The sequence below is a fragment of the Sinocyclocheilus grahami genome, unplaced genomic scaffold (assembly GCF_001515645.1).
Source record: "Sinocyclocheilus grahami isolate Dianchi unplaced genomic scaffold, SAMN03320097.WGS_v1.1 scaffold2167.1, whole genome shotgun sequence".
In the NCBI taxonomy this organism is placed as follows: Eukaryota; Metazoa; Chordata; class Actinopteri; order Cypriniformes; family Cyprinidae; genus Sinocyclocheilus; species Sinocyclocheilus grahami.
In genome coordinates, this window is record NW_015507346.1 from 26874 (window position 1) to 40340 (window position 13467).

Here is a 13467-nt window from a genome sequence, read left to right on the forward strand (position 1 = left end):
TGAAACGCCTTTTGGAGATGGCTTATGGTAGAGAAATTAACATTCATTTCACGGGCAACAGCTCTGGTGGACATTCCTGCAGTCAGCATGCCAATTGCACGCTCCCTCAAAACTTGCGACATCTCTGGCATTGTGCTGTGTGATAAAACTGCACATTTTAGAGTGGCCTTTTATTGTGGCCAGCCTAAGGCACACCTGTGCAATAATCATGCTCTCTAATCAGCATCTTGACATGCCACACCTGTGAGGTGGATGGATTATCTTGGCAAAGGAGAAGTGCTCACTAACACAGATTTAGACAGATTTGTGAACAATATTTGAGAGAAATAGGCCTTTTGTGTACATAGAAAAAGTCTTAGATATTTGAGTTCAGCTCATGAAAAATGGGGGCAAAAACAAAAGTGTTGCGTTTATAATTTTGTTCAGTGTATATATAATGATATTGATATTGAACAAATGTGCCCTTCGAAATGTGATTTCGCCCCTGCCACTATGATGATACATCTCTGTACAAAAGAAAGCCTGTAATACTCAAAATTATTTGTGTACATAAAAGTGTGTGTGTGTGTGTGTGTTTGTGTTTGTGTGAATATGCATGCATCCACAAACCACATGCCCGAGACCTTTATATTTTAAGCCGGTCATTTTTGACCTCAATCTTAAACACCACAAGTGAGATTTGTTTTTGTTTTTTTGCAATTTTGTACAAAATAAAAGCTTTTCAAAACAATTTTCCTATTTAAACATTAGAGCATACTACAGTGCATTTTTTCATATTTTATTTAATATTGACAAAATTATACATAAGCTCATATTAATGAGGCCTACAATCAATCAGTTCCAAAAAAGGCAGTCCTAAAAAAACGTTCCTAATTTAAAGAAAATAAGTTGACAAAAATATTGAATCCTATATTTGTTGATAATATAGCACAACAAGAGAATTATAAGCTATTTTTTTTGTAGGCCGGTCATTTTTGACTGGGAACACCACAAGTATAACAAGGTGCAATAACATTCAAATAAATAACTAAAATATAAATAAATAAAATTTTTAGAAGGAAGTAGTTATACCGTGTGTATGCAAAGTCACAAAATTTTAGCCCAAATGCACATTCTCACCGGATCAAAATTACCCGAACACAACCTGAGGGTTAAATAACTGAAATGATACTTTAATGAAATAAAAGTAAAACCGCTAGTATGTGGCGGCAAGTCACTGGCTGAATCTGAAATTGCCCTCTATACCCTCATTCACTATTCCCTACATTAGAGCACTAATAGAGTTCACTAGAAGGAGTAAATGAAAATGAGTAAGTGAATTCGGACACTTATTGCACTGGAAGGACTGTCGTTTTTGCATAGTTTTTGCTTACTGTTTATTAATCATTTTGAAACTGGCAAACTTGCAGCTCCAGTAGTAAGACGTAAGGATTTATCTTGAACTCTGTCATGAAAATTATGTATAAACCCTAATTAAACAATTTACTAATAATTTTACAATTAATTTACACCTGTATTATGCTGTACATCGTGAATGGATGGATGGATGATTCCGCTGCTGGTGCCATCTTCTGGCGAGACGTGACAATTTATTCGGTGCACGACTCTCAAAGTGAATTATTGGTATTCTCTAGTCCAGTGGTTCTCAAACCTCTCTATGAAGTACCCCCCCACTTCAGGTCTTGCAGTCTCCACTAATGAACTGATGAGCTGAATCAGGTGTGATAGATGAGGTAGACATACAAAATGTGCAGTGCTGGGGGTACTCCAGGACAAGTTTGGGAGTCACTGCTCTAGTCATTGAGCATACATCATTTGTGTGCTCAATGACTAGAGAATACCCAATTTACTTTATACTTTTTTAATTAATTAATTAATTGGATTTAGTTGGTGCTTTCCCCATCAGATGTTGCTTTGTATTTTGTTCTGGCTTAAACAGGATGATGTGACATTTAGGCGCAAAAATGCATAATAGTAAACCAAAGCTGGAGGCTACAATGGCAAATATCTCCACAGCTACAGTAAATTTTCCAGGGGAACTGACATAAGCTGGTATAAATGTAATCCATACAGCACAAAATATGAGCATACTGAATGTGATGAATTTGGCTTCATTGAAGTTATCAGGCAGTGTGCGAGCAAGAAAAGCCAAAATGAAGCACAAAACAGCCAGTAGGCCAATATAACCCAGAACAGCAGAGAAACCTATAGTAGAACCTAGATGACATTCAAGAATGATTTTTTCTTGATAATATTTTGTATTTTTGTGGGGAAATGGGGGAGATATTGTTAGCCAAAGCACACAGATAAGAACCTGTATAAGTGTAAAGGCAAAAACACTGAGTCGTTGTTGTACAGGCCCAAACAATTTCATGACATTACTTCCTGGAAGTGTAGCCTTGAAGGCCATTAACACCACTATTGTTTTCCCCAGAACACAGGAGATACAGAGGACAAAAGTGATTCCAAATGCTGTGTGACGCAACATACAGGACCACTCAGTGGGTCGACCAATGAAAGTAAGTGAACAGAGGAAACACAGAGTCAATGAGAAGAGCAGCAGGAAGCTGAGCTCTGAGTTGTTGGCTTTTACTATAGGGGTGTCCTTCTTGATGTAAAACAGGATGGCTACCAGCAGAGTTAATCCTGCTCCAAACAGTGAGAAAAAGACTAGCACAATACTCATAACGTCTGTGAATGACAGAAATTCTACAGCCTTTAATATACATTTATTTTTCTGAGCATTAGACCAGTATTCCCCCGGACACTGCTTGCAGTTATTTGAATCTGGAAAGGAAGTTGCGATTACTAGTTAGAGACAAAAGGAAAATGGTTTATATATTATTTATTAACTCCTTCGATAAGAAACTGCACCCTGAATAGTAGAAGAAGAATACATAATGAACAACTAACCAGTTTTCTTTGGAAATGTGAGATGGGCTGTAGGTTACCTGTCTCATTACTGATTTCTCCTTCTGCACATGGGATACAGTCATAACAGCAGACAGGTCTTCCTTTTTGTGTAGCCTTCCTAGTGCCTGGAGTACAGCTCTCACTGCACACAGACCTTGGCTTCTACATTGAAAAATATACATATGAAGAGTTAATTTGCAAAAAAAAAAAAAAACACAGATAACTCTTTTTAAGATATATATATATTTTTTTGCATTCCAAGTAATTTCAATCAAACTGCAGTTGGGTTGTTTTGATTAAGTAATAATAACTTAATTTTTTTTTACATTTTTTACGCCCCAAAAAGATATCACAGGTTCATCAAGATCTCCAAAACTGTCCATCCTCGATCACTTTTAGTCAGCTTTGATGAAACTCCTTTAGACGAAACTCCTCTTAGCTAGTGAGTCCTGACTAGCAGCCTTGTCACCTGACCTGATTACTGTGTGCTGATTCGCTAAAATGGACTTATCGGGTTGTGTTCACAAACAACAAGGGTGCTTGCTGGTTTCTGTAAAACGTGAACTCATGATTCCTTGACAGTGGACAATACCGGCTTTCATGACAAAACGTGTTTAAGGTTCAGAACATGCTATATGTGGAACATGCTGAATATGCTACATGCTATATGTGTTATCTGTTGCAAATGAACTTTTTGTATAGTTATTTATATCTACTCTGAAGAATAAAATTACATAATTAAATATTGTTCAAAATAGAGTAGTGCAAGTTTGTTTGTAAGAAGCTAATGTGATATACATTTACGTGAATCAACTCTGTGAGTCAACTGGAAAACAAACATTAACAAACATAAATTCCTAGGGACAATATTTATTTTCTAGTATGATTTTTAAGAATTCATTTTAAGAAGATCTCAATAAAAATGATTACCATTTGAATTTCAGGGCAACTAGTGACAAAGTGAATCAACTGGAGATTTAAGGGTCTCAGTGCTGAGTAATGTTGCTCATTTTGTATAACAGCACTTTAAAATATTGTTTTATTCTCAAGAATTATTCACAATGAACCAGCATACAATAGCTTCTATTGCACACTGGCCAATTTTATGCTTGAAATGTGCAGTTATACATTATTGCGAAGTAGTTTTTTTGTTTGTTGTTGTTTTTCCCCTGCACCAGTTAAAATAGAACAGATAACTGCCATTTACCCCCAGCTGTGCTCCAGCCCAGATTATGTTTTCAGTGTTCAGCACAAAGCGCTGGTCAGGGGGCAGTGAGGCATCATAGTATCCCACTGGTTTAAACTGGATTGATCCATCAGAGTCCTGCTGCCAGTTCACAATTTCATACTGGGCCACTGCACCACCAGTGCTGTCAAACCACACATGATCTCCAAACTTTACTGTAAAATTTATTTTTTTCAGAGCCTCAACCACCTAGCAATAGACAGAGATGTATTATATTTGAATAATTTAACACATTTCCAGATGCATAGGTATAACCTCTTGCTCTCACTGTCTGCCCCTCTAGCACTGATTTTATTTATTTTGCTTGTTTTCTTTCTTTCATTCATTCACTTACTTACTTACCTACCTGCTGTGGTTGTATTGTCAGGCCTTTGTCACAACCTTCTTGTTCTCTGCATTTGAGTAGACTGTGTACTGAATGAGCCACAGCATAAACTGCTTTATAGACGTTGCTAGCATATCTTTGTTCTGGCACATCTTCATTATAGTTTTTCACTGGAAGTAGATCCTGATATCCACTGCAATTTAGTGCATATTGAGAAGAATTCCTCTCAGTTTGTGAACATGGAAAAGCTGTGTCCCAGAATTCTTTTATGACATAATCTGAAAACCCTTCAACATTGATTTTTCTCACTGCAAACCCCAGTGACCCTCCCAAAAATTGAAAACTCTTTGGAGTGATCAAACTCTTTGCAGTTATCCATGCTTCCACACCAATCATTTGTAGGCCTGTAATGTTCTGAATACTTAACTGCTCAAGTAGACTGTTCATCTCAAAACTGGTAAGAAATGCAACAATAACTTTTGCAGTGCCTTGTTTTATTATGTCTACCACTTTTTTAAGTTTTTCAGTCTCTGTTCGGTAGAATTTCACAGAGTACTCCACACAAATCCCCTCCTCCTGGGCTGTATTGAGGAATATGTTCATTCCATAGTTTCCATAATCATTGTCAGTGTTCACAGCTCCCACCCAAAACCAGCCAAAGTGCTTGACCATATATGCAAGTGCTCTGCTCTGGTGGTAATCACTAGCAATAGTCCTGAAGAAAGAAGGGTAATCTTTCCTATTACTGAGACAGTCACATGTGGCTGACTGACTTATCTTAGAGAGAGGGAGAGAAACGGAGTGAGAGAAAAGAAAGAACAGAACACAATGAAACAGTCATCAGAATGGTAATTGTGTCAAACATTTAGTGTTATTGCTCCTTACCACTGGAATTTTAAAAGATCCTGTGGTTCTGGACAGAATTACTGTGGCTGAAGACTCTGATTCTCCTATGATAGCATGAATAAGTGATTGTCCATTGCATCTGTCCTCTGCTGCAAACTCCTGACCATTCATCAGTGCCATAGTTGAATTCATAGAAAACAGTCTTGAACCACAGTTATCATAAATTTGGTAGCCAATAGATACATTTGGGAGCAAACTTTCACTTCTGTTAATTTCCTCAATGGCAAAAATCATAATCTGAGCCATCCGGAAATCTCTTAGATTTACACTGTGAAAAAAAAATACAATAAATAGATAAATACATACGTAAGGTGGTATATTATACATAAAACATAACAGTAAGCGTAATCATTACAAAAATCTGTTAAAAAATGCATTGCTAATTGCTATTTAATAAAACTTTTAATAAATCATCTTTTCTAATGTTTCTCAAAGTTTTCAATTTAACAAACCTGGAGCATGATAGAGGCTGAGGTTTTTCTGTAAACTCAAATGAAGATAATGTTAGTTTACTGTGGACTGCAAAAATTCCTCCAATAGTTACTTCTCCATCCTTGGAAAGCAGTGGGTGCTTGGGGTCTCCCATCATTCGGCAAAGTGTGTTTACCTTTGTCTGAATGTAATGGAAAAGGAGGAGTGTGTAAAGGAAGAGAAGCATCCCAGATTGAGCTCCACTGCACCTACCAATGCAAATGATCTGTACAGTATTTGCACTTTTATAGTCATAATTAATATGGATGAATGATTTTGAACACAGCCAATGAACTCATGGAGCTTAAACAGGTAATGAAATGTAGAATAAAAAAATATTGTTATTTACACTAGGGGTGTCGCGATATACCGTTATTGACGATAGTCATTATCATGTTAATTAGGGGTGTGATATACCAGTATCAGCGATAACCATGTTATTTCAAAAGTACACACCACTAAACTCTCACGTGTGATTCGTTTCGTTCATAACCAACGCCAGAGGGCTTCTTTGCATGGGAAGTTCACATAGGAGTAATAAAACAAATGACTTTCCAGGAAAATTCCTTATATGGACAAAGGCATCCAGCTATCACTGTAGCTGAATAAAATGCAGAAAGAAATAGTTGACTGATAAAACGTGAAGAGAATTAACACACGATTGCAACAGTATGGTTTATCTGTGTTCAAGTCATCTCTGGCATTTTTTATAAGGATAATGTTTATTTATAATGCAATGCTAATAGACAGCCTTTAGCACTGTGTAGAATACTGTATAGAAGCCTCATCAGTTCAAAGAAATAAGTTATTTAAAAACTCTACATGGTCAGAGACGATCCTCCCTATAAGCAAAATACGCAAGCTGCGTAGGGCACCCGAAACACCAGGGGGCCCCCTTGCTCTCAGAGATGATTTAATTTTAGTTTCATTTTTTGAATTTGGCCAGCGGTCATGAAAACATGAATGATCATTTCTTTTAATGCAGTGTGCTGTCGCTCTTTCTACGTAAAAATCTTTTTTTGCTTTATGAAGGGCTTGTCTAAACATCTTTAACAGCTACTCCCATATATAGACTTCTATAAAACAACTACTCCCATAAGACTTCTATAGATATCGCGATATATTGTTATTGTGATTTTTCCCCCCAAGATAATCATGTAGTGAAATATCTGATATTGTGACAGCCCTAATTTACACATAAGCCTATAAGAGATTGCTCTACAATAAGAACTATTAGTTACTATTAGTAATTAGTTACTGTATTTAAAGGGTTAGTTCACCCAAAAATGAAAATTAGCCCATGAATTACTCACCCTCAAGCAATGCTAGGTGTATATGACTTTCTCCTTTCAGACGAATCCAGTCAGAGTTATATTAAAACTTGTCTTTGATATTTCAAGCTGTTTAATGGCAGTCAGCAGGTGCTGCAGTGCATCAGTCCAAAATAAGTGAAATAAAGCGCATCCATCCATAATAAAAAAGTGCCTCACACGGCTCCGGGGGGTGAACAAAGGCCTCCTGTAGTGAATTGATGCATTTTTGTAAGAAAAATAACCATATTTAAAACATAATCAATTTAATCTAGCGTGCGCTCACTGTTGTACATGGTGGCAGCTCTGGGCGCCATGGCGTATCTGGCAGTTTTGGGCACCATGGTTGATCAGGGGACTCAGAGGAGCAGAGGAGCCCCTCCGTGGGCTATACTCTGGAACGGCACTGACATAACTGGGGAACTGGATCCACTGGAACTAGGAATGGCACTCCTGGCCGTGACAAAGGAACTGGATCCACTGGGACTGAAAACAGCACTCCTGGCCGAAACTGGGGAACTGGATCCCCTGGAACTGGGAACGGCACTCCTGGCCGTGACTAAGGAACTGGATCCACTGGAACTGGGAACGGCACTCCTGGCCGAAACTGGGGAACTGGATCCCCTGGAACTGGGAATGGCACTCCTGACCGAAACTGGGTAACTGGATCCACTGGAACTGGGAACGGCACTCCTGGCCGTGACTAAGGAACTGGTTTGTGTCTCTGTTCGTGCTGTGAGGTTTCTTGCTTTTGGCGTCTTCCGTGTTGGATCTGCTGCCAGTACAGCAGATAAGAAGGGTCAAAATGCTGGCGGCAGTTCGTAAATGCTTAAGACAGGAACTTTCGCGGGCTGCGCATGCGCGAACCTTCCGCTGGCTGGACTGTTCTATGTGGTTATATGTGGGGAGGGGGAACGTGGGAAAATGTTCTTGATTTATGTCTTAACTGTTTGCCATCAAGGATAATGCATGCATAGCTTGAATCAAGACTTGTATACCCGTGAGAAATGTGTGTATAATTATCTTACCTTTTTGTAGAAGGTTGAAAAAGTATTCCTTACCTTGTATTTACCTTCAAATGGTTACTCTCTTTTCTCTCTACACTATAAAAGGGTTGATTTATTTCTAATTTGGGAGGGGGAAGTTGAGGAGGACATTTGGTAGTGCAAGCCATGGCAGTGGAAAACCTTTTTTGTAGGAGGTAGCTCAGCCAAGCGCTGGTTGTAAATATTTTGTAAAGATTTATTTATTTATTTTTATTTTGGTGTTGGTTAAAATTTTTGTATTTTGGGATTGTGGACATTGGAAATAAATGACCTTGCACTGTTGTACTATTGTGGCTGCGCCATCATTCCTGTGTTTTTCAAACCTGCCTCTTCACAATGCCTGAGTGACTGAAAGACAAGGTTTTTGTCTATTCTTCACATTTCACAACATACTCTTTTGAGAGTGATGAATTATTGTAAACATGCTGCCGTTTTTCAAACAAATCTTTCATTGAAGACAAAATACTTGGCAAGACAGTATCTTTCAAAGACAATGCAGGTAAATGCATTTATTTAAATCATCCTCAGCGATTTGATTGTGGCACATTCCTCTGGGACATGCAGCAAGTTAGAGTGGATTAATGATCTCTACAGTGATACTCAATTACATGTGTGCAGTTTTGCATCACCTATTCAATTTTTGCCATTTATTTTAAATAAATAAATAAAAGTATCTCCTTGCAATGCTGATACTTCCTTCAGTGGCAAAGCTGTACAAGAGACTTGTATCACACCACAGATTGCTCTAATTTTTTTATTCAAACTCAACTGGTGCCATCTTGTGTCTCAGTTATCAGTTTTACTAAAAATCAGATTAGAGGATATTAGTATTAAAGGTAATGTAACATTTTTGTTATGTTCATCCCTTTTCCAGAATGACTGTTTTGTACACTGTAATAGATTATAATGTAATAAACAGGTAAGATTAATAAAGGTTCAACTTTCAATAAATCAATGAAACAATATTTCATGTCCACGCTTTGCATTGGAGTCCTATTCACCCTGTCAGGGTTTATTTTGCATAAAGTGTAGTCCTACATTACTTACATTTACATTTATTCATTTGCATTTTTACATTTTACATTTACATTTAGTAATTTAGCGGACACTTTTATCCAAAGCGACTTAAAAATGAGGACAATAAAAGCAATCAAAACTAACAAACGAGCAACAATATGTAAGTGCAAATGACACGTCTCGGTTACCCTAACGCAGTACGCGTAGCAAGGTATTATATATATATATATATATATATAGTAACACTTTAGAATAGGGAACATTATTCACTATTAACTATGACTTTTCCCTCAATAAATTACAAATTTTCTGCTTATTAATAGTAAGGTAGTTGTTAAGTTTAGGTATTGGGTAGGATTAGGGATGTAGAATAAGGCATTAATATGTGCTTATTGTGTGTGTGTGTGTATATATATCTGTGTATATATATACACTGTATATATATATATATATACAGTATTGCTATATATATATATATACAGTATTGCTGTATATATATAATATTGCTGCTTCCACACTGATCACACAATCACAACACCTGTGCGTGATGAGTGGCGCACCTGGAGCTCGTTCCCGCGGCCCATAAAAGTCAGGAGAAGAGATATTACAGGAGAATTGCAACGGAGATCCAGGCGAAATTAATGCTTGTTTCTCCCTGTTCACAGAATCCGACGACACCCCAGGAGAGGGATCTTCACCACGGCACTTCACCCCACGAGCACCGAGTGGAGACTTGCACCGAGCACCATTCATCTGAGCATGTGTGATCAGTGTGTGGGTCAATAAATCACTCTCTAGCAGTACTTTCTAGCAGTAGCAAGTCTGTGTTCTCATTCACCCTGCGACATATGGTGGAGAATGCAGGCATTACAGGGGAATTGAGACACAGACTTGTAACTCCAGGTTGCTCTAACAATCTCTGTGTTTCATCTAGGAGAACCGCTCTCTCCCCCAGGGACAAATGGAAGAGATCATCCGCCGCCTGACTAAGCTCTCGGGCTGCCAGCAGCAGTTAACTGAGTGACTGGCCATATGACAGGAGTATACTGACCGGGTTGTGGAACAACTGCAGGCCAGCGTGGCAGGGCGCATGCCCCTCCCAGAATCACCCGTCAAGGCTCACCAGTACCTCGTCAGGTTATCCGAGCACGACGTCATCGAAGCTTACCTCCATACTTTTGAGGTTATCGCGGCCCGAGAGGGGTGGGTACCGTAAGAGTGGGCTCGCACCATCGCCCCCTTCCTCACCGGAGAAGCTCAGCGGGCCTATTATGCCCTGCAGGCGCCCAGGAATGAAAAATATGACGAGCTAAAAACCAAAATTCTAGCCCGGGTGGGCCTGTCTCCCATGTATGCAGCGCAGCAATTCTACCAATGGACCTATGACGAACTGCAGACGGTGAGAGCTCAAGCTGCTCAACTTGCCCGATTGGCTCACCTGTGGCTCCTCTCCGGTTCACCTACCGCCGACCAGGTAGCGGAGAAAGTCCTCGTTGATTGGCTGTTACGGGCGCTGACCCATCCGCTGAGGCGCCCGGTCAGAATGCAGAATCCACAGGACATCGCCAATCTCGTTGAAGCGGTCGAGCTGGCTGAGGCGAAGAATGTCTGCGAGGCAGGGGAGAGAGCGGGCCTGGCGCCCCGCAGGGTGATGGAGCGGTGTCCGCTCGAAGGTGCACCACGACCAGTCCGCAGACTGGCGGTCCCCGAACTCATCGATGAGCCAATGCCCACTGACCCACCAGCACCGACGGCCTGAGCCTGGATGGCCGGGTGTTTCCAGCATCAAGACGGTCTTTCCCCTGGCCCAGCCGGATGGTAAAGCTAGAGGGGAAACCAGTTCAAGCCTTGTTGGATTCCGGCAGTTCAGTCACCCTAGTGCAACCTACCCTGGTAAAACCAAGGCCCGAACAGAAGTCAGAGCTGCCACTTACGTGTGTGCACCTGCTATGTGCCGGCCTGCACGGTTCGGATTTCAGCGGAGCACGGGACCTGGGCCATCGAGGTGGGCATTGTGCGAGACCTCCCCGTACCTCTGCTCCTGGGGCGGGACTGGCCGGGGTTCGAGAAGCTCCTCCTCACCCCCAGGACACCTGGCCGTACCGCCCGGAATGGGCCACGGCAAAACCGTTGGGGACCGCCCAGTCCAAGACCGGCCTACTTAACAACGGACAGCAAGAGGGAGGGTGAGTGTCAACCAGCTAACCTTCCATCTGTCTACATCGATGTGTTTTCACAGGTCACGACCGGGGGTTCGTTCGGGCAGGGAGCAACGAGAGGACGAACACCTGCGAAACTGTTGGGAATAAGTGCGCCGATTCACTGAGGTAGACAGGCTTCTGGGCCCACACCCCCTCCCTCATTTTGAAATAAGAAATGGTCTGCTTTACTGTCGCCCACAGGCGGGGGGAGGAAAAATTCCTCTTGGTCGTGCCCAAAACCAAGACAGAGACAGTCATGGAGTTGGCACATGCCCATCCGATGGCGGGGCACCTCGCGGCCGAAAATTCCTCATTCCACTACCCATCATCGATGTGCCCTTCGAGTGGATCGGGATGGATCTGGTGGGACCGCTGCCGAAGTCTGCCCGGGGACATGAGCACATCCTATTCATCCTGGACTACGGACACCCAATACCCGGAAGCCATTCCTCTTCGTGCGGCAAATGCCAAGAACATTGCCCGAGAGCTATTCCTGCTGGCCAGCTGAGTCGGGATCCCAAAGGAAATCCTGACTGACCACACCTCGTGACAGCCCAGCACGCCCAGCAACGTCTGTACGACCGGCCCGCACAAGCTGGGAGTTCCAGCCGGGCGATCTTGTGGTGGTTCTGGTCCCGACAGCTGCGTGTAAATTCCTAGTGACCTGGCAGGGGCCCTACACAGTAGTGGAATGAATGGGACCGGTTAAGTACCGTGTGCGGCAACTCGGCCGCCGAAGGAAGGAGCAAATCTACCACATTAACTTGCTCAAGAAGTGGGTTCCCCAGCCCGAACAACTCGCCGCGCTTGCCCACACCGTCCCTCCAGTAGTGGACGTAGATCCACAGCTGTCGGCGACCCAGAAGACGGAACTCGAGGCCCTAGTCAGTCAGTTTAAGGATGTGTTCAGTGAGACCCCAGGTAGAACCACGGTCATCGAGCACGAGGTCCGCACACCACCAGGAGTCATAGTCCGGCAGCGGCCCTACCAGAAGCTTGCCGGCCGGCTATAGAGGAGGAGGTAAAGAAGATGCTCCAACTGGGAATCATCGAGCCCTCCCGTAGCCCATGGTCTAGCCCAATAGTGATGGTTCCAAAGCCGGACAACACCCTCCGTTTCTGTAACGACTTCAGGAAGCTTAATCAAGTCTCCGCCTTAGACGGATATCCCATGCCACGGGTGGATGAGCTCTTGGACCGGCTGGACAAGGCTCGATACTTCAGCACTTTGGACCTCACCAAAGGATATTGGCAGGTGCCCCTCTCCCAGAGCTCCCGGGAGAAGACAGCTTTTAGCACTCCCAACGGCCACTGGCATTACCGGGTGCTACCCTTCGGCCTACACGGGGCACCAGCCACGTTCCAGCGGCTGATGGACGTCTTGCTCAGGCCCCACCAAACCTACGCCGCGGCTTACCTGGATGATGTCATCATACACTCGGAGTACTGGGAGACTCACCTATATGGATATATACATATAAGATATTTTCTCACACACATGCATCTACCCATCTTCAGCTTAAGAAACCATCTGTTTCTTTGACACCGGGAAGGGTGAGGCCTCAAAATTAAAGGTGAATGACGCAACATATCAACCAGCAGGGGTCACTCATAATTCGTTAAAAAAATTATAAACAGTTAAGTTTGTGTAAATACATGGAACAGTTTTGATGCTATATCGATTGTTTATGATGCTAAGGGTGTTGCACAGTGATACACAGACCTGTTGGGTGAAGTGGTCATAGCGGTGCTTTATCGCAAATAAAACATGTATTGCTGTTGACCAATCAGAATCAAGGACTGAAACAAACTATTTTATAAATGAGCAATATCACACAAGTAGCTGTGTAATATTGCTCTATATCAGCATGGCTGTGATTCGGGCATAGGCACGAGATGATACAAGACATACAAACTGTGAAAAGGGTACTTCAGGAATTTGCCACTGGCTTTGATGTGTAGTGGTTAAACATGAGATATAATTTATTTTGGGAATATCTGAGAGGCAATCTTTGGTGTCATTAATCTATTA

At 41.9% G+C, this 13467-nt stretch overlaps 1 protein-coding gene across 1 annotated transcript; it reads right to left on the reverse strand.

Annotated features, from left to right (window-relative positions):
- Nucleotides 1-1873: 1873 nt before the first annotated feature.
- On the reverse strand, nucleotides 1874-6048 carry LOC107574278 (extracellular calcium-sensing receptor-like). The gene is made up of 6 exons (XM_016260725.1): nucleotides 5843-6048; nucleotides 5370-5658; nucleotides 4506-5261; nucleotides 4121-4348; nucleotides 2952-3075; nucleotides 1874-2787 (listed from the first exon to the last, which is right to left on the reverse strand). Exons 1-6 carry the CDS (start codon nucleotides 6046-6048, stop codon nucleotides 1874-1876), a joined length of 2517 nt encoding a protein of 838 aa, XP_016116211.1.
- Between the last annotated feature and the right edge of the window lie 7419 nt (nucleotides 6049-13467).